The sequence below is a fragment of the Choristoneura fumiferana genome, chromosome 10 (assembly GCF_025370935.1).
Source record: "Choristoneura fumiferana chromosome 10, NRCan_CFum_1, whole genome shotgun sequence".
NCBI lineage: Eukaryota > Metazoa > Arthropoda > Insecta > Lepidoptera > Tortricidae > Choristoneura > Choristoneura fumiferana.
In genome coordinates, this window is record NC_133481.1 from 4601861 (window position 1) to 4624280 (window position 22420).

The following is a 22420-nucleotide window of genomic DNA, read 5'->3' on the forward strand; positions in this document are numbered from 1 at the left end:
CCTAACTGTGGACGTCCTACGGCTGAGATGATGAATAATTCATAAATCATAAGGTAATGGTGAAATAATTAGGTCTTTTAAACTAAAGCTTTTCAACTAACGGCGTACTGAATGTATGGGAGGGTTTGAACTTAATATTTGGTATATTTCTGGTTTAAAAGAAAACATATCGATACCTCCTACGTATACTGGTACAAGTGACAAATTTCTGATTTTTAGTTTTTTGCATTTTTGTGATTAATATTTCCTTATTTACCTACCACAAAAAATTTGGACGGATATTCCTATTAGTTTGGAAATAAAGTGACGTATATGAATGCATCTAACACCGTTTTGCTAATCGGTACAACGTATACTGAGGCAACCGACATGCACCACTATACGCGGCACCGATATTGTCGCGGGGCCGGGGAAGTCGAGTGTAACTGGCAGTTGCCTCAGTGTACGCGCTAGCCGTCGCTGCGTGCGGACCGTTTAAACTGTTCTAGGAGCACATAATTTGATAGTATATATAAAAAAAACATGTTTTGGTTTGGCAAGACCACAATAGCCGTATTTCTCATAGAGAGCCATGGAAACTAAATCCAATGTGAAACCTTTTCGTGATCTATTTCGCTATGATTTCTTTGGCAAATGTATGGGATGTCAACATAACATTGGTAGTACAACGGTTCCACCCCAGTACCAGTACGTGATTCAGTTTCTTCGGCTATACCTACATGTACTCGTGCTAGAAATATAACATTGCAGTATTACATTGCATTCTGGTAGTTGAGCATCCCCAAAAAGAAGGCGAAGGCATGCATGCTTTAATTAAAATGAGAACAGTAAATTTCAATATACCTACAGGTTGATAAAAAAAATCCTGTACTATACTGTAACCCATATTAGGGCTACTGATTACTAATACGATATAAGTGGGAAAACATCGAAATTAGAAAGTCTTCTTGCGACTCCACTTCCATACAAAACTCTTTTTTTTTTCGAATCACAGTATTTTTCTACTTGGATCATATTAGTAATTAGTAGCCCTAATGTGGTTTAAATTATAGTACAGGTTTTTAATAACACCCTATACACATTTTTTTATACACACCCTGGAAATGGTACCTGGCTATGTATATGGCAAAAACGGGTAAACCGTATGAAGTTATAGAAGTTTCCCAAGACTCAGAAACAGACACAAAATTTAAATCTATTGTCAAGAAGACATTAATATATAAGGCGTATTATTAAAATTAATGATTATATCATGGATAGGGAAATTTGGAAATAATTCCGATCCGCATTGGCGAGTGCTTACTCCAAATAGCGAATTGAGAACTGTTTTAAATATGTAGTTGTGTTAAATACTTGTGATGTATAGATATCACTAAAATATGATTGTAAATCTGTTTACAAAATATACCTAGGTTTATTGCCAGACTCTTCTCAACAGAGGTTTTTACGAACCGGTGGTAAATTTTTTGACATTCATAAGTGCTTGTTACAATCTAAATTGAATAAAGATATTTTGACTTTGACTCAATATTTCATGTCAAAGCTTGTATCATGTAAGCAAAGTGCCAATCAGACTCGCGCACGAAGGGTTCCGTACCATCTATACTACTTCATTAGGATTAGCAAAAAATTGCAAAAAAATACATTTGTTGTATGGGGGCCCCTTAAATATTTATTCTGATCTATTTTTTGTTATATATATATTATATCGACTACAGTTATACATAATCTGTGAAAATTTCAACTGTCTAACTATCATGGTTCATGAGATACAGCCTGGTGACAGACGGATGGACAGCGAAGTAGTATAAAATACGAGTACACATTTGAACAGGAATACGAATCCATTGAATGTGCTTCCATTAATTTAAAGCACTTAATACAATTACTTTTCTTAATAAAACCATTTATATTTCAAGTGAGGTTTTTTATAAAGGTATATTTCTGTATTTTGTATAGCACGTTTAAAACATTACTAGCGGTATATTGGTACAAGTGGCATGCTAATGTTAGCGTATATTGATGCAAGTGATAAAAACGTTTATAAATCAATAGATGAAGGTAAAAGAGCATCTGTTTTATTGTTCATTGCAAGCCATATAAGTATTTCATCTAAAAATTCATATACAATGTAAAAATATCGTTAGATCAGTAATCTACGCATTACGCCGCATACTGGAGCAAGTGGTAGTTAGCTCAGTATACCGCACAACTACAAGATGTAAAATACGCGTATAGTAGTGTATCTGCAATTTTCTCAAAAACTATAAGAAATTTCAAAATTCCATGAATACAGGTAGAAAGCAAATATTTTCTTTGGAACCAATGCAAAATTTTGAAAAGTTATATCATCAAATGAGAAAGTTACAGGTTTTGGAACCTTTGAACAGCTCTCCTGTAAACTTATGATTATGCACTTGTACCAGTATACTTAGAAGGTGTCGATATGATGTTATTTTACCTGGGTACTCATTATATCTGTTATTATTATTTACGGAATAATCGCCTGGCTAAACTCAACGATTACACCCTGTATAAAGCGATAAAAAAGAATTTACATTTAGAAAATTAATCGCAGAGAAAAAATTACGAGAAATTACTTCCATATTTATCGTACCGAACCCACTTAACATGAGTTGGGTTCACATTTTTATGGTTTTTCTAGTGTGAATGTCACAAGCAAAGAATAATCACTATTGCGAAAACTTGAATTAGGTACGTATTTAGTTAGGATAAGTTAGTAAATATTGAAAGACGTAATTTTAATAATTAGCTCGTGATCCCAACCATAAAATTCAAACAATCTCTTCTATAAAAACGACGCTGCAAACTTTTACGTTGCTACGTCGCTACATCACGTATTTCATACTTTTATTGATATGAACAGCAAACTAACATCTGAATCGATCAATTAAATCCAAAAGATGAGCAAAAGTAACATAATTTTTTCGTACGCAGCCTTAATTAACAATTGAACTTGTGCAGTCATAGAAAAGACTTCAACGCGTTGTTGCGCTTTAAGTACCTATTCTTTTTTTAGCGTGTAATTTTTTTAATAACATTTTTTTTGATTAAGCTTAACGACATTTTCATATTTTTATTTGTAAGTGTAAATTAATATTTTCAAAGAGAATTAATTTTATTCTACAGGGCGATCTTCTCAAAGGTGTTCATAACAAAAATATTTCAAAGAAAATTCTAACCAGTCCCGAGCATTGTTTACGATTGCGACAAAAAATCGTACTATCAGTTGCACAACCCTAATGGCGGCCATAACTTAATATTTCTTAATTTACCTGAACTGTGAAAAAAACATGGTAAACGTTGTTTTACAACCTACCTGTGCCGTATGCACCCGAGCTTTTCTGGGAATAGTGAGTGACTCGTATCATACAATAAGCAGTAGAATCGTTCGGTGGCCGTTATCTTAGCATCATCATCACGCGGAGCTTTCAAAGCTGCGGGGAGGCGGGCGCGCGCGGCGGAGGGGGCGGCGGGGCGGCGTAAAAGCCTCCTCCTGCCAGTGCCGTGTCGACCGCGACGCAACCCGCATGCCGCGCCGATCGCCCGCGCAACAACTGTCAAACTGACATAAACATAACTGAAAAGTGATGCCTAAACGTGCTTCGGCGTTCACCGCGACCGATATTTAGCTTGTTCAGTGTAACTTACTACCCAGGATTCTAGTGTACAGTGCGTGTGTCACGTGTGTTTACGAAGCGCGTAGGCGCAGCGGCGGGTCGCACTTTCCGTGAGATATTCGAGCGCGCACAGGTCGCCGCCATGTTGCATACCTGAGGCGAGCGAGCGCGCGAGTGTGCGCGAACGGGACACAGCGAGCGCTCCCGGCGCTGACTTTCGCTGACGAGGACCGGGCGCGATGTCGGTGTTATGAGGGTGATGAGGATGAGGGGCTGGCGCGTGCTGCTGCTGCTGCTGTGCGCGCGCGCCGCGGCCGAGCAGATGCAGTCGCGCGCCGTCGACACCGGCGTCGACCTCCGCGTGCCGGAGGCCCAGCCCGCCGGCACCCTCGTGGGCAGGATCCCTACCAAACCCGGCTTCACTTACCGCTTCAACGAGCCGCCCAAGGAGTTTGTCCTTGACCCTGTCTCAGGAGAGATACGGACCAACGTCGAACTAGACCGGGAGGCGGTCGACCGCTATGCGTTTGTTGTCCTTTCGAGCCAACCGACGTATCCAATAGAAGTGCGCTTGCGGGTCACGGATGTTAATGATAACTACCCGGAGTTCCCGGAACCGAGTATCGCTGTATCTTTTTCAGAGAGTGCCGCGGCCGGGACCAAGCTGCTGCTTGACGCGGCGACCGATAAGGATCTGGGAGAGAACGGTATCGCTAACGACTACAGAATCGTCGATGGCGACAGCGAGGGCAAGTTCCGCTTAAACGTCACCGTCAACCCCAGCGGCCAAACCTCCTACCTCCATCTGGAAACCACCGGCAGACTTGACAGGGAAACAAACGATTTTTATATTCTAAACATATCAGCGCGTGACGGTGGTAGTCCACCAAAATACGGGTATTTGCAAGTGAACGTTACTATTTTAGATGTAAACGATAACCCTCCGATATTCGATCAAAGTGACTTTTCAGTGTCTTTAAATGAGAGCGTACCGCCAGGGACCACTGTCCTTAAGGTGACCGCCACGGACAGTGATTTAGGTGATAATAGTAAAATAACTTATGAAGTGACGGACACGGAGAAACAGTTTGCGGTGGATCCAGAGTCCGGTGTGATAACAACTGCTAAAAAATTGAACTGCCCAAAGTATTGCAGCAATATGACATGCAATATGACCTGCGTATTGACAATTATTGCACGGGATCATGGAGTCCCACGACAAGATGCTCGAACATACGTTACAGTCAACCTAATAGACGCTAATGATCATGATCCCGTCATTACCTTTACATATGTACCACCGACCGCCAATTTTGCCACCGTTGACGAAAATGCTAAAAATGGTTCACTAGTGGCTGCTATTACCGTGACGGATCTAGATGCTGGATTCAACGGCATTACTAGTGTAAAAATAACAGCAGGTAATGAGTTAAACCATTTTCGACTTGAGAATACGTCCAGTGTTTACATAGTACATGTCAACGGTATTTTAGACCGAGAGGAAATCAGTAAGTACAATTTAACTGTTGTTGCCACCGACAAGGGCAGTCCTCCTCGGACAGCCACGTCGTTTTTGGTTATTCATGTTAATGATGTAAATGATCATGAACCAGTGTTCGAGAAATCAGAATATTCAGCAATCTTGAGTGAACTTGCACCACCTGGTACGTACATAGCTGGCATAATTGCAACAGACGAAGATACTGGGGTTAATGCCGAAATTTATTACGATTTTTACGATGGCAATCAACAACAGTGGTTTTTTATTGACCATTTAACAGGCCTTGTAACAACAAGATCAATATTAGACCGTGAAATTCAGGGCACTGTTGAACTCAATGTGTCAGCGAGAGATGGTGGACCTAACCCGAAGTGGGCGTACACGAGGCTCAAAATTACCATCTTAGATGAGAATGATGAGGCACCATCCTTTCCGCAGTCTGAAATTAATGCTACTCTTCACGAAAATATAAAGCCAATAAAAGAAATACTTATTCTTACTGCCTCTGACTACGACCAAGGCACAAATGGATCAGTTTCTTACTATTTGCCATCCAGTATCGAAAGAAAGTATCCCAACACGTTCATACTTGACCCGCTTACTGGCCAGTTGAGTACTGTGATCGAATTGGATAGAGAGAGAATAAGTTTGTATGAAATTCAAGTTCTCGCTAAAGATCAAGGATTTCCACCTCAGTCGTCTACTGCTACAGTTTTCTTAAACGTTTTAGATGTGAATGACAATGACCCAGTATTTTATCCCAAGCGATACATTGAAAGTATCAGTGAAGACGTTCCACCAGGCTCTGCCATTGTTCAAGTCAAATCATTTGATTTAGATGAAGGTGATAATGCAAAAGTGATGTACAAATTGGAAAGCGGTGGAGATGGATTTTTTGACGTAGAGCCTTGGACTGGAAATGTTTTCTTGCAAAAAGATTTCCACAGAGCGCCAGGTGCAGCATACACATTGAAAATATCGTGTAGAGATAAAGGAAATAGAACAGCTTTTGATGACGCTATAGTTGAAATCGTAAAAATGTCTCATAGAAAAAATCTAGAATTTGAAGAGTACAATGGATATAACTTTAAAGTAGTTGAAGATGAAGGCACCCATAAAGCTCAAACTGGCCGTTTTGTTGGTAAAGTTAGTGCTCGTATGTCCAGTGATCGGATCTCTTACCATATTTTAGAAGGCGACCCGAAAAATGTTTTTAAAATTGACGAAAGAAGTGGTATAATTACTACAGAGTTGAACATTGATCGCGAGGAAAAAATGAATTACCACCTTACAGTTCTAGCGAAGAGTGGAGTTGCATTTGGATTTACGACTGTAAACATATCAGTACTAGACATAAATGACAACTTTCCTGTGTTTATAGAGGATAAAGATGAAATTCACATACCCGAAAACATGGCTGTTGGACACGAAATTTATTTTGCTAGAGCAACTGACCGTGATTCCGGGTCAAATAGAACCGTATTTTATACTCTGAGCAATAACCCTGAAAACAGCTTTCGCATTTCTGAAACAACTGGAGTAATATATTTGAATAAATCTATTACAAACGAGCCTGATAGCATTGTGTCGATTGAAGTAACTGCTACCGATAACGGAAACCCAGCTCTCTCTACCAAACACACAATATCTGCAATAATAGATGACGTAAATGACCATACACCCGTTTTTGATCACACGTCGTATGAGACTTCACTGCTTGAGTCAACTCTGGTTAATACACGATTTTTCGCAATCTCGGCTACGGATGCAGATTTAGGCGCAAGTGGAACGATATCATATGAAATAGCTGAAGGAAATACTGATAATAAGTTTGGCATTTTTCCTGACGGTTATCTCTATGTTAAAAGTTCATTAGATCGCGAAGAAAGAGACTATTACTCTTTAATAATTATAGCTTCAGATAACGGAAAGCCAATAAGATCTTCACAGGTTCCTGTAGTGATACATGTGCTTGATGAAAATGATAACAGCCCACAGTTCACGAATACCACATTTGTATTTAAAATAAAAGAAAATGAGCCTCAAGACACTTTTGTGGGTAAATTGACTGCAACTGATAAAGACATTGGACGGAACGCTGAACTGACGTTTAGTCTATCGTCAGCACAAAATGATTTTAGAATTGATACAAGAAATGGATTCATTAAAACACTCAAATCATTCGACAGAGAAAGCTTGGTACATAATACTGGCCAAAACTACATCACTTTGACTGTGACTGTTACAGATAATGGTAAACAAAGACTTTCTGATTCTGTTAGAGTTACGATATACATTACAGATGTAAATGATAACGCCCCTGTTTTTGTGAGAACGCCATACAAAGTTGAAGTATCTGAAGGTGCTTCAGTGGGAGCTTCCATAATGAGAGTATATTCAACAGATGCTGATGAAGGTCTTAATGGCGACATATACTACAAGCTTATTGGAGGGGATGACATGGGTAAATTTATTTTGGATGAAGCTACTGGTCAATTATTGATAAAGAAAGCACTTGATCGAGAATTGGTGGATAATTATCTCTTGACAATATTAGCTCAAGATTCTGGCCAGTCGCAACGCCTTTCCGCAACTACCACTATATCAGTTAAAGTACTTGATGAAAACGACAATGCACCAGTATTTACCCAAACGCAAATGAAAGTTTCAGTTCTAGAAACAGAGCCCATCAATACTAAAATAATTCAGTTTCATGCAACAGACGCGGATCTCGGAATTAACAAAGAGCTACAATTCTCGATAACTTCAGGAAACAGAAAAGAATCATTTTTCATTGACAACTATTCTGGTGAGCTCTTCCTGCACAAACAGCTGGACTACGAAGACTTAACATCATATGTCCTAAATATTACAGCAACCGATAGTGGGAACCCAAGCCTTTCGTCTAGCATTTCTTTTGTTGTCAACGTAATAGATGCAAATGACAATGCACCTATTTTTACTAACACGGCCATTGTGCGCCAAATAAGAGAGGGTATTCCAAAACGTACTCCAATAGTTACGGTAACGGCCGAAGATCCAGACTCAGGGCTGAATGGCAAAGTATATTATTCGATCACACATCAAGATCCCAATGATAACAATCGGCATTTTGCTATAAATAATGTCACAGGAGTGATTCACACTTTATTGCCAATTGACAGGGAAAGCATTGACACTTTTCGAATAACTATCGTTGCTTATGATCGAGCAGAACCAGCTTCAGCTAGGCTATCGGCAGAAAAACTTGTCACTGTCATTGTTGAAGACATTAACGACAACGCTCCAGTTTTTGTCTCAATGAATGCAGCTGTAGTGAATTCGAAGAGACTGGGAAGGAGTACCGGTCGAGGCATTTTCATTATGAACGTGATAGCTCGTGACCTGGATTCCGGAACAAATGGTCTAGTAACATACAAGCTAATTCATGGAGGAAACGACCTGTTTGACTTACATAGAAGCAATGGTGAGCTGACTCTTCGGTATCCACCGGCAAAACCTGAAGCTAGGTGGAATCTAGTCATTAAGGCAACTGACGAAGCGGTTTTGAGTGAACAAAAGAGTACGGAGACTTACTTAACGGTCATAATGGGCGGCTCTGAGCTAGAAGGTGTTACTTGGACCAATCCTCGTTCAGTGTCTGTTGCTGAGAACGAACCAGTAGGCACGGCGGTTTTAAATCTTACAAACAATTATAAATCCGGGTTAGAGTATTATATAGTGAATGTGACTGGTGATGGTCGCCAAGTGGACAGACTATTTGATATAGATTCTTCATTAGGAATCTTATCTACAGCTGTTTCCTTGGACCGAGAATCTGGTGTTGATAGATATGAAGTGGAAGTTTGTGCTGTATCTTCTGGATTGCCTTTGCAGACAACTACAACTAAGGTAAGATAGAAATGATAAGCCATGATTTTCACTATAATTTTAATTAAATATAATTACATACCAAAGGTAGACGGACTACTTTTATAATTTGCAGTGGTTATGAAAGTTTTATTTCATTATAACTTTCAGCTATAACAGTCCTCGGTGTTAAAAGCACAAACATTGCCGTAAATCCGAAGAGACTAGTTTACTTCCGGAATGCGAAAAGTGTTCCCATTTTTATTGCAACAGCAAGCGCAGCGTAGGTGCGGAATTGAATGTTACTGTCGCAGTAGCCAGCAGCCAATCCGCACCACATATTCGCATAAATTGGTGCTGTTCAGTAAACACTACAGAACGCACTGTATGTTCTATTAAGTTTACGATAGGCTCGAATAAGTGTAGCCATTGCTAACATCGCCCGAACACGGCCTACGCTGCACCTAGCCAGTTCAATTACCATTTATGACCCTTTGAAATATAGACTACCATCACGTCAAATCGCTCCATCCAATTAAGTTTGCACAATTGGTCGAACAAAACATTGGCAGGGTGGAATAAAAATAAAGCTATATTTATTTGAAACTTATGCTCGTTAGTGGCCGTCGTCGGGCTCGGGCGGCGGCGTCTAATCGGGCTTCTAAATTAATGATAAGTCGCGCCTCGGTTCGATATCTTTACATTCGTTCTGAAACCTTCTGAAGATTACATTTGAAGCACGAGTTTTGTCTGTTAATCGTGTTGCCTCATTATCGACGAATTTTTTATGCGTTGAATTACAAAAAGTTAGTTCTACAATAGTTTTTGTGTTTCGTCTGGATTTTGGCTTTATATTGTTATTTGAAACGGTAACAAACCAGTTTTAGTGCGGTTTAATTTAACGGTAAATTGCCAGATTCGCAACTAATATGGTGTAAAAATTTGAATCATTATCATCCCAGCCTATATACGTCCCACTGCTGGGCACAGGCCTCCTCTCAGCACAAGAGGGCTTGGGCCATAGTTCCCACGCGGGCCCAAAAATTTGAATATTCGAACATTATTTTACTAGCTTTTACTTTACACCTGTCCCGGCTTCTGTCTGTCGCTAACAAAATCTTGCAAGATAAATTTGTCCCGTTTCTAGAGTCAAATTGACTTGACATTAGTAAAGTACCTAAATAAAGTTAGCTTAAGTTTATATATATATAATTAAGTTTAAAGCTTATTTACAAGCTTTACCTCTATTAGGTACGTGTACTATAATGTTAGTTTGGGACTATTTTTGATAGTTGAATTTTATCTATTTCTTGTAATCGGATCAACTTGAAATTTGAAATGGCATACAGCAGTTAACATAAATTTAAAAAGGATTTTTATACGAGTAAACTTATCTACTTTGTCACATGATCTGTAAAGCGTAGTAGTAAATGGGAATAAAATACGATCAATATAACCACATACCGAATCCTTAACCATTAAAATGTATGTTTTAGCGAACAACCGCCCACAAGCGAATACAGTCGCTTTTTTCACGGCAATATCTCTCCGACAACATTGTACGAAGGTTGTTAGATACAGTTCAGACGGTTTATGACTTCTGGTGCTAAGTCTTGTTATAGCGACTCTTCAGTTTATCCACCCTTTTCTTCATTAAGTTGCGAGCATTCTGCTGGATTCTTCATCAAAGTGGTCGTGTTTCACAAAGTAAATTTGGAGCTGATTTATCTAAGTGAGTAGCCTCGCTATTTGCTAAGTCAAGACAACATTCTTTGCTATTGGACATCGAAAATGTTACTTTGTAACTTAGACAATACATAGATAACCATGTATTGTCAGATCAGATGCTAATGTATTGCAACATGTTTTTCAAAGTCAAAGTCAGAATATATTTATTCAATTTAGGCTAGAACAAGCACTTATGAATGTCTAAAAAAATCTAACACCGGTTCGGAAAACCCTCTGTTGAGAAGAACCCGGCAAGAAACTCAACGAGGTATATTTTTTTAAAACATATTTACAATATTATTAAATGATATCTATACATCACAAGTATTTAACACAACTTTATTTTTAACACAGTAGGTTCGCTCTTTGAAGGGATCGCTAATGCGGATCGGAATTAATTCCAAATATCACTGTCCATGATATAATCATTAACTTTATAATACGCCTTAGATATTAATGTCTTCTTGACAGATCTAAATTTTGTATCCGTTTCGTTCGTAATATTTTTGGAATTTTATTATAAAAACATATGCAATTTCCCAGAAACGACTTTTTGGTTTTGCTTCCCTGTGTTTCTAGTAGCCTTTGGCTTATCGACGTTAGTGGGAAAATCACATTATGTTCCTCCTTAAATACATGATTATTTCAAAAACATAAAGCGACGGCAGGGTTAGGATACCTGTTTCTTTAAAAAAAGATCTTAAAGATTCACGCGTCTTCTAACGTACTTTTCGATCAACGTACGGTATTCGAACCCGCACCTCCTCTGTCTTTACATCAGTTATGCGGACGACATGGTGCTGCTCAACCCGTCGATCGGGGGTCTGCAGGAATTGATAAATTGCTGTGAAGAATATGCAGAGAGACACGGGTTGAAGTACAACGTTGGAAAGAGTGAGTTTATGGTTTTTAAAGGGAAAAATAAGCTACCAAATTGCTTTCCACCACTTCTTTTGAATGGCGTACCTTTAAACCGTGTGTCTCATTTTAAGTATTTAGGTCACGTTTTAACGGAAGACCTTAAAGATGACAAGGATATTGAACGCGAGCGTAGGGCGCTGTCTGCTCGCGGCAATATGTTGGCTCATCGATTCACTCGATGTACTGTAGCAGTAAAATTAACTCTTTCCGAGCTTACTGTCAAAGTTTTTACACTAGTGGTCTATGGGTTAACTACACGCAGCGGGCATTCAGCGCACTACGTGTGCAGTATAACAATGTATTCATTTGTTTACCGTTTCTATTAAAACAGCCGAAAATCGCAATCGCTTGGATACGCCAATAGTGGCATGTGGTGACATCTATCGCAACTTTCATCGCAAATCAGTTGGAAAGGTGTAAGAAAACTTTCCTTTCGTGGAACAGAACCCTAAAAACGTTTATCGTTAATATTTTTTAAATCTCAGCTTTAATGCTTTAGATAATGCGAGGCGAGGTTTCGAGAACAGGGCGACATTCAATTGTTTAAAGTCGTTGACAACACCGACCGTTTATATTACACACGTTCTTAGCGATTCTGGCCCCAAGCGATTAACCTTCGAACTTAAAGGAACCTTCTACAGCACGAATGTCAAATGCACATTTTATTTGTCCCTGGAAAAAGAGCTAAAAGTAAGTACTGTCGTTAAATTCCGAGTCAGTTCTCTACCGTCTCTCGGTTATTTTTTGACGAAGTTATAAAATGTTGAGTCCGAGATATTACTTTGCGTTATAAAGAGAAATAAAATGTCATGAATATTAGTTGCCACAAAAAAAATAGGATTTACCAAATACCACTTATGGCTACACGTCGGTAGGTGGCGCTGTACTACTTTTGTGTTATTATAACGGAATTTGGCTTAGTCAAAGTCAAAATATCTTTATTCAATTTAGGCCATAACAAGCACTTATGAATGTCAAAAACTTTCTACAGCCGGCTGACGGACTTCACACACACCATTGAATTATTTCGCAGTTTTGTGCCGGTTTCCTTACGATCTTTTTCTTCACTGCAAAGCTCGTGGTAAACTTCAAAATGTAAATTTGAAAAAGTCAGAGGTGCGAGTCCGGATTTGAATCTACGATCCTCTGCTTTAGGAGCCGAAGGTCAAACCGCTAGGTACACTTTCATTACTTTTCAATTATCCCGCTGCTGAATGTACCAGGGTGAAACCTTTTAAAATAACCTTGACAAAAGTATGGGATGTTAATGTAACATCAATAACAATAACATACGTGATTCAGTTTGTTCGACTGTACAGTCGAGGTCACAGATATCTTTACACTTTACTACCTTGTCACAGTCACTTCATGTTTGAACTTTTGTATAAAAAAAAACAAGTCCAGACCGATCACCCTCTTTCTGATGCTAACTAACCTAACCATCAAAAAGTGGAAACCCCCGACTTTGTCATTTCAAAGTTCAATATTTCAAAAAACATCCGTTACAAAACAATAATTCAAATAAAAAGAACCGCATTCAAATCGGTCCACCCGTTTAAGAGCTACGGTGCCACAGACAGACAGACACATAGCGGTCAAACTTATAACACCCCTCTTTTTGCGTCGGGGGTTAAAAACTATCAGATGGCGTACAGTGAAAAGGTACTAAAATGTACTATAAATCAAAAAGAAATACTTCCTTGTGCAAAACGTTATGTATGTGTATTATTGTTACTCATAAAAATATCTGAGTCACGCAGAATAATACCTATCTACAACCTTGTTTAACTACCTCGTCATTTTTAACTGAGCATGGATATAAGTTAGATTTTATCCGTATTATGAAAGGCGTGACTCCAGCGTCGTTATTTTCAAAGTACCTTCAATAAACACATTTATTAGCAAATAACTTATTTTCGTTATTACACCGCGAATCCTTTGCATCATAACATTTCGCAACCTGAGAATAAAAAGGTTGCATCTAATTTGGACAAGTGTTGGTTACTTAAGTTTTATGATTTCTAATATATAAAGTTGATATAACAACATTCAATGCAATTGGAACTTTTTCATTCTTAAGCTACATTTTGAAATTTGAGCTGTGATATTTTTCATCAATGAAAGTTCATTGACCTTGCGATTGTAAAACGAGACACGAAATGTACTATATTGTCATATCAAGATTACATTATTTTTACTGCTTTGGAATTACGTCTCTTAAGAGCAATAAAATGGAATTGCGTACAAGTATTTCGTTATTTCACGGTCGATTATCCTGCCTGACTGAAAATAAAGTAAAGGCATGTTTGTTCCAATTTATTGCGAAATGTTATACTTATATATTATTATATTGTACACAAAAAACAATAAAAAAGTTTTTGGTATAAATTAAATTTTTAATAGAAGCTTTTTTGTTGACTGTACTGTTTGTTGACTTTACTTGTATATTGTCACCTAAACTACATTTGCATACCAAATTTCAAGTCGATGCCATTAACCGTTCCGACCTGTGGAGACGACCCGGGCCGGACCACCAGGATGTCACTACCAAATTATTGTATTGTCACGCAATTTACATAAGTATACCAAATTTCAAGTCAATCCAACTACTGAAAATTGGTCGAATTTAACTTGCAAGATTTTATTATAGACAGACAAACAACGGGACAGGTGAAACTAAATAAAAGCTTGTAAAAACCTCCCAATTTCGAGTCAGACTCCGTATACACATTTGTAATATCTATGAATATAGGCAGGGTGGGGTAGACATATTATATAGATAGATATTTTCCGATTTTTCTTATTGGTTGCGCCATAAGAACTATCTTTATGACACATCATTATTCATACTTCATACAAACAACCAAATACCCTGTACATTGATGGTTACGACAATTTGTATGGGACACCTTTTTACCCGACTGCAAGGAGTGGTAATGTTTTTCGCGCGTATCTTGTAAGTATGTTATTTAACGATACTTTTTTAGTGTCAATTGTCAAAATGAAAAATATACGATGAATACTAAAACTAGTAGAGACAGCACGATAAACGCAAACTTTTCCGATTAAATAAGATAGATAATAGATACAATAAACTGATAGGTCGCTAGGGGTTAAAATAAACCTTTAAGATTCAAAAAAACGAATCGCATCAAGCTCCCATCTAGCCCTGCTCTGAAATCACAAAAATCATGATTGGGTAAAAAAGGAGCGATTTAAAGAAGGGGGATGGGCTATCAGGCAACACCGAAAGCGCATTAGGGCTCAGCTGCATTCCCCCGTCTGATTTATGCAACTTGCACCCGCGCCGCGGGCATCGACACCCGCCTTAATGAACGGACATCTTACGCTATACTGTGAAATGGCTTTCGTTATTTCACGCCATCCTTAATAGTTACGGCATAGACAGTCGCGATGCAGGACCTAAATTTGGCAGGCAAGATAATTTTCGCGAGACCTTATGTTGGCTCACCACGCATAAACTAGATGAAGCGTTTTTAAATGAATAAAAAAAAGTAACTTTCAAGGCGCGAGGTTGTAGGCCCACGTTGCCTATGCCTAGCACCACCTCTGATAGTCCCTGATACTATTAGTGTAGTAGTAGTGGTGGTGGTGGTAGTAGTAGTGTAGTTTAGTAGTGGTATTAGTCTGGACTCCAAGCGGTGGTTTTTGAAGCGTTTAGTGTAAACCGTGGTAGCCTATGATTTGACCTATGGTCTCTCAAGCAAAAGCAAGCAAGGTCGCGAGTTCGAACCCTGCAGTACTGAAACCCTTAAAATTTTAATAACTTATGTGCGAAATTAAATTTAAAATTTACCAGGAGCTTTACGGTGAAGTCTGCACACACCTACAAAGAAATTCAATTATGTGTATGAAGTTCCCCATCCACACTGGGCTCACGTGGGAACTACGACCCAAGCCTTCTCTGTCTAACTGGCCTGTAGACTGCAGTGGAACGTACATTATAATATAGGCTGAAATATGATGTGAAAAATAACTTAACGTTACACACAATTTATTGAATCAGGCGTTACCTTTGCGGAATTCAATATCAATTAACTAAAAATATTTCATAAGCCATAAGCTATCATAAGGTCACGGGTAAGCAAAGATATTCTTTTAGTTTACACAATTTATCAATGAGTGATGAAGGGATACCAACAACTCCAGAGTTAGTTACACTCAGTGCACTCAGAAACAATATTAGTTGAACAATGACAATGCATGTCAAACCTGATAGTAATCCTGGCAAAGCACGCAAGCTACTCGTAGGGTCATGTGTTCAACAATGAAACTTAGGTACACAGTGAAACATTGCGATATTTCTAAAGTGCACCATATCGCGTAAGGACACCCTTGAGAACCCCCCACTGTACTACAGTTTGCATCGGCGTCACGTGGAGGAACACCTGTCTACGGAGCTTTTTCAGTATTATTGACACAAAAGTAAGGATTTTAAGATTTTTTTGTAGATTTTTCATTAAATTATGGTTATAAATTCAATATATTTGATACTTTTTTCATATTATACGTACTTCGTAGATTATCGTGGAATGTCGCGTGTTAAAGTGGCACAATTTAGTAGGCAAAAATTCGAGGTTGATATAGAATACCTTAGGTAATCAACAATGAAACATTTACGCATGGGACACACCTAATAAGACTAATTAAAGTTAAAGTAATTAAAACTGTTTGATTATATTCGTGATTTTTTTTATTAACCTATTACATAAGTACGTCCCAAAATTATGAAACAGATTGTATTACTTTTCACGTTTCATTGTTAAATATGTAGTGTTTCATTCTGTACACCACTGTGGACACAGTTAAACATTTCCCATTTTTTACTTTTTATTTTTTTGATGACCAACTACACATTTTAAAGAATACTGTATATGTCACGTGATACCCAATAAAATTTTATGTGTTTGATTGGTGGACACTTGACCCTACTTGCACAAAAATTGCACCTATCAAAGCTACGGTCATCAATTAAAGTGCATTTCTGGCATTTTACACGCACCGAGGATTCAGTAACAAGTTTTCAACTATAAATTCCAGACGAGGATATAACCACCGCCATCAACATTTTTTTATTGTCAGTATTTCAATTTCAATTTGTGGATAAAAATTTGATATTTTCGTAGTATCGTAAAAAAAAAGTACCTTTATAAAAACGATATTTTTTGTCTTATTCCATTTCAGTATTTTTACGATATAAACTCAGCAATAATAAGTTTTCATACTTTCCATTTCATGTATATTTTAATTTAATTACATACTTTTAGTAGACTATACCTACTCGTATTATCATCAATTTTATACGTGTATTCGAAATTTCATGCCAATCTGACCACTGGAGGTGGAGACTCTAACATAAAATATTAACTAACACGGCAAATTATTTTTAAATGACATCGATGTAAATTCAGATGACGACTTGTTTATCTAACGATCAGAACTTTAAGTAAAATTGAGACTAAGTTAAGAGCTAAAAGTGCACACGGAGAAGCGATCGATTATTTCTATCGTGGAAACGCGTCAGCCCAAATTGCCGATTTACCAACGGCAGTGTTTAACTTATTAGCGTTCCGCTTTTTATCAACGGATTTATTGGTGGCCGGCCAACAGTCGATTGGGCAAAACCTTAAATGTAGAATCAAAGTTTATTTAACCTGCTGCCTCGGCTTAATGCGTTCTGAGGCGCAATTGATAACGAGTTTGGGTGGCACGTCCCCTAAAAGCGTTATCGTCAGAAAAAAATTACTTACGTCGCCTTCCCAGAGTAGAATAAACGAGATATACGACCGTATCTCTAAAACCCATTAAGTAATTTCCGTTCTTCTGTTTTTAATACAATACAACGCAACATGACGGAATGCTGCCCGCGAGGTACGCCTAGATTAAAACTTTACGAGTGACATCGCTACGATTAATTTTTACACGCATTTCTTAAAAGCAGCAGGTGCTGCGGTTATTTCTTTTTGAATTACAGAACCTAGTTAATTTAACCTTTTTCAAGAAAATTGCAAATATACATTTTGGTTATGGTACTTTGAAACTTATTATCAATCAAGAAAAATTGAGTTTTAAGAGGATTTAGATAATGTAACATTTCAAAAACAGCACCGTACCATAACATATTTTTGTAGCATACATTGTTATAGCAAATTAAATTACGGAAAACGAAGTGATGCGGTAATTTTTTACTATCCTATTGGTATTTCAAACACAATACGGCTGAGGTGATTTCAAAAATCGATCTCCAGAAGCGAATCCAACAAGCGCAGCCATAGTATTCACCATTAGTCAAAATGCCATTTAATTGAGTGACAACTTGACGAGAGATGTTGTGTGCCAGTCGTGACTAAAATAAGGCTGTGCCTATTAACAGACGATCGACTGGAGACTCTTGCTCAATGCGCAGTTGTAACACCTCTGACATCCTTCATTTTAATTGAAAACCTCGCAATGCAAAATGGTCATATAAATTTAGGAGGTTAATGGTTGAGAAATGGTCTCATCGCTTTAATTATAAACTACACTGTAATTAGGAACATTTTTTATGAATAATATAATTAAATATTACATAGGTCAGCCGTGTTATTTTTTGATATTGGCTTGTGTTAAATATATGAGGTAAAAGTTAAATAAAAGCTTGTAAAACGGACGGCACCTTTAGTGGCGCGGATACCAAATGTGCATAAATATATATATTTTTTTTTTTCGACTGGATGGCAAACGAGCAAGTGGGTCTCCTGATGGTAAGAGATCACCACCGCCCATAAACATCTGCAACACTTCAGGTATTGCAGATGCGTTGCCAACCTAGAGGCCTAAGATGGGATACCTCAAGTGCCAGTAATTTCACCGGCTGTCTTACTCTCCACGCCGAAACACAACAGTGCAAGCATTGCTGCTTCACGGCAGGATTAGCGAGCAAGATGGTGATAGCAATCCGGGCGGACCTTGCACAGGGTCCTACCACCTAAACGCGAAAATGATCGAAAAATTTGATGCGACAAAAAACTTGCTCTAAAGACTTTGACGCAACGACAGTGAACTTATGGCGATGATGTGCGTATTACCCACCCCGCTAAGGCTGCGTTTCGACCAGACATGTACGAGAATGTATAGCAAGGAATGCGTTTTCATGAACCAATAGAAACGCTTCATTTACCTATTTTGCCTCACTCCGCTCAGCTTCCACTAGATGGAAGATGCAAGGATAGGTAAATGAAGGGATTCTATTGGTTCTTGAAAAACACATTTCTCGCAACACATTCTCGCACAGCTTTGGTGCAGGTCGTCGCTCCATCTTGTTGGAGGCCTACCGACAGCTCGTCTCCCGGTCCGCGGACGCCATTCGAGAACCTTCTAACCCCATCGACCATCAGTCCTGCGAGCAATGTGCCCCGCCCACTGCCACTTCAGTTTCGCAATTCTTCCTTTTTTTTAATAGTATCGCGATCAATTTCACCTCTTCTTTCTGTCACATGGTTTAGGATGAGGGTAGAAAGAGGTCAAGAAAGTGTCGCGAACGCCAGAGCGTTAGACTGCCACATAGTACAGTCACCAGCATTAATATCTGCCACAGCGGAGCGTGCAAAAATATCTGACACGTCCTTCCGGCCCTAGAAATAGAGTCGTATCAGATATTTATGCACGCTTGTTGTGTCAGATATTGGTGCTGGTGACTGTACCTATTAAAACCTTCGATTCCAGATCGTCCTTGCTATTGTTATTTCATTACCACTATCTATGTGCCATTTAATTCCCACACTCACAAATATCTGAGACAATTTGAATAAAAACAATTCCGTAGGCCTATTTTATTAATGGCAACTTAAAATCTTATCAGTTTAATGGCTTTATTTGAAAAGCCATTCGAATTAAAATATTCGCTGTTTCATTCCGCACAATAATAAAATGCCAACAATATTGGCGGAGTTGACAGAAATATAGTGTTCCGTAACGGTTTACAGCTAAAACTCTAACACCTTTGTAATTTTGTGTTTATTTTATGTTAATTGACACGCCCGCATTATTGTTATTCGCGTTTTATTACAGGTATCATGGTCGCTTACATCGATAAAAAAATGGAGATTTTACAGAGTTTGGCGCGTTGGATTACTTTGTTCGAGTCTGAACATATTAGCGTCTAAATACGAACTTGACGCGGCCATTTAGATATCGATGAACTTATGAGCGCAAACATTGGACATCGAGACAAAATAAAATAAGTAAATATTTTTCTGACTAAGCCCAAAGTTATTGACAATCTCGACATGCTCCAGACTGAGTTAAATTATTTTCAAATTGCTTAAAGTCCGAAATTCTCGGCATCTGGATTTATACAAACGTTTTAGTTCAGCAGTAAAAACAATACTTTCTATGAAAGCATCACACCCAAAGAGTGCAGAACTGCAATGAGAAATAAAAATGTGGGTCTCTCTTCTTTAGGACCATCGGTACCCACCAAAAACACACATTTAACCATGACGCTCCAGTTCCACAATTATCTTGTCTCTAGCTGTTTATCCAAAGTAGGTTTGAATAAAAACAATATCATGCGGAACCCTCCCTCCTGTGCAAAGATATTGACAGAAAAAAATGGTATTTAGAAGATATTTTTGGTGATCACGAAAATGTTGTTGAATTTTTCATTAAATGTGTCGTTATTTATATTTCGATAATATATTTTTTGCTAGAAGTTGATAAGACAGTTTACCTGTTTCACTATTTTTTTTGACAGAGTGACGTTTAAGACATTATTGCATATGTCGTGTTTTAACTGTTAACGTATATATATTTTATTTTTATGACATATATATTTTAATCCATCAAAAAGAATAAAATTTGAATGTATGTATTTAATGGTATAGTTAATCCAAGAATAAAAAAATCGGTGACGGAAGCCAACAGTTTATTGCGACTTACGTTTTTAATGGTCTCCTAGAAATAAATATAACCTAGGTAACCCATAGCACAATAGCCGTGAGATTAAGTAGAAAATCGAACCGTTTACGTCAAAGAGAGAGTTGTTGTTTTGAGATCGTGATCCGGCGCTCTGATCCACTAGTTGAGCTGACGAGAGCAGGTGACTTACGGAAACCTGTTGCTATGTTGGATCTTAACTTATATCGAACGGTTACTGTCAACAACAATCAACATATAAATCCTGGAGCGCCGCGCTATTAGGTATGCGGAGTAAAGCTTGGTACCGTTTTTATACGCTGAAATACAAAAGAAATATTCCTTACCATGCAGTAGTTGAATTGAAATTTCGGGGTTTTATTTAATTCCCATGAGATCCCAAAAATTACGTTAGAAATTTTACGCCGATCCCTTGGGTATATCGGGATAAAAGTAGCCTATGTGTAATTCTGTTGTACCTATGTATGTGCTATTATTGTAAAATTTTTCGCGTGAATGAGTAATGAACATTGGAACAAACTCTCGCGTTCATAATATTAGGTAGTGGGATAAAAAAAAAAACAAGCGGCGGACAAATGTCTCTACCGACAACCCATTTATATACCGAAATGAATAAAAAAGTGGCGGAAAAAAGACAAGGAGTAACGCAAGATTAATAAATCAATAATAGAAAAAAATAGGTACGCGTAATTATTTATTACGAAACTGGTAAATCTAGACGCATCCATCTCACATTTTTGCTTTATTACGTAAATCTATTTCGAACACTTTACAGAATTAAAAGTCATAAATTACTTTTACGCTGCTAAGATAAGTTGAAATACTGCTTCTAAGCATTTTCTCATAAATAGTAAGATGGGCACGTAGGCAAAGTTAGATAGGCAACATATTTATACGAGACGCATTATCGAAGACTATTAAACATTGACAAATTGTATAGGACGCCTAAATATCAGGTTCCGATGGAATAGTGATTAATTTGTCAAATCGGATCGGGTTTGGGACGGAATCGGTAATGAGTGAAGTCAAAGATGACCGTCTCACGTAGATACGACTTTAATAATAATGATAGAAAAACTGTTCAGAGTTAACTCTACAAAAAGCGAGACATCGATTAGGTATGAGAACAGAAAAAGACGAAATTAGTAAATATAACATGTGCATTTATTGCATGGATGGATCGAAATGATTTGATATTGTGAAATGTGATGAAAACGTTTATTTGACCCTAAAATTGTTCCTTATTGGTGGTACGTATGCTATGTTAAATTGAGGAATCAGAATTAGGTATTTATTGTACCTGTAGTTTATGTATGCCCTATATATTTTGGACTAACCCGTGGTCCTTTGTGTTCAATTTTAATAGGTACCCAATTATGGTCTAAGTCGGTGTCTTATCTCATATAGTAGTCGATGATAAAGTGACTATTCAATCACGTGGTTGTAGTTTTTTCATAGGTAAAGGGGACGAGTATCAGTGAACAGTAGCAATACTAAAAGCATTTGCCGTATAATGAAATACGAAAAAGTTGAATACCGCGAAGATATTGTGGAGAGATTTGTCCCGATATCATTAGTGGGCGCCGGAGTGGTGGAAAATGACACTATTTTAGCATCTCGGCCGATGGACTCGCGGCTATTTTCTATCTCGAGAAATATGGCAGTTTAACTGGTTTGACCACCATTCTTGTTTAGTAAATTTAATTTTAAAGACTTTCCCGTCTACTTTTCAACAAAAACAGCTATTTATCGATATAATTACTTTAGCAAAGAGTGTGTTTACATTATTTTATTTATCCCAAACGCCGTTTTTAATGATGAATATTTACGCCTTTTCATTTTC

The 22420-nt window shown here is 37.9% G+C and overlaps 1 protein-coding gene across 1 annotated transcript in view; it reads left to right on the plus strand.

Moving 5' to 3' along the window:
- Nucleotides 1-3536: 3536 nt before the first annotated feature.
- Nucleotides 3537-22420, plus strand: part of ft (cadherin-related tumor suppressor fat) — a 138443-nt gene continuing 119559 nt past the window's right edge. The window contains exon 1 of the mRNA XM_074093160.1: nt 3537-9033. Coding sequence (XP_073949261.1) covers nt 3892-9033 — 5142 coding nt within the window. The 5' untranslated portion in view covers nt 3537-3891. The remainder of the gene's footprint in view (nt 9034-22420) is intronic.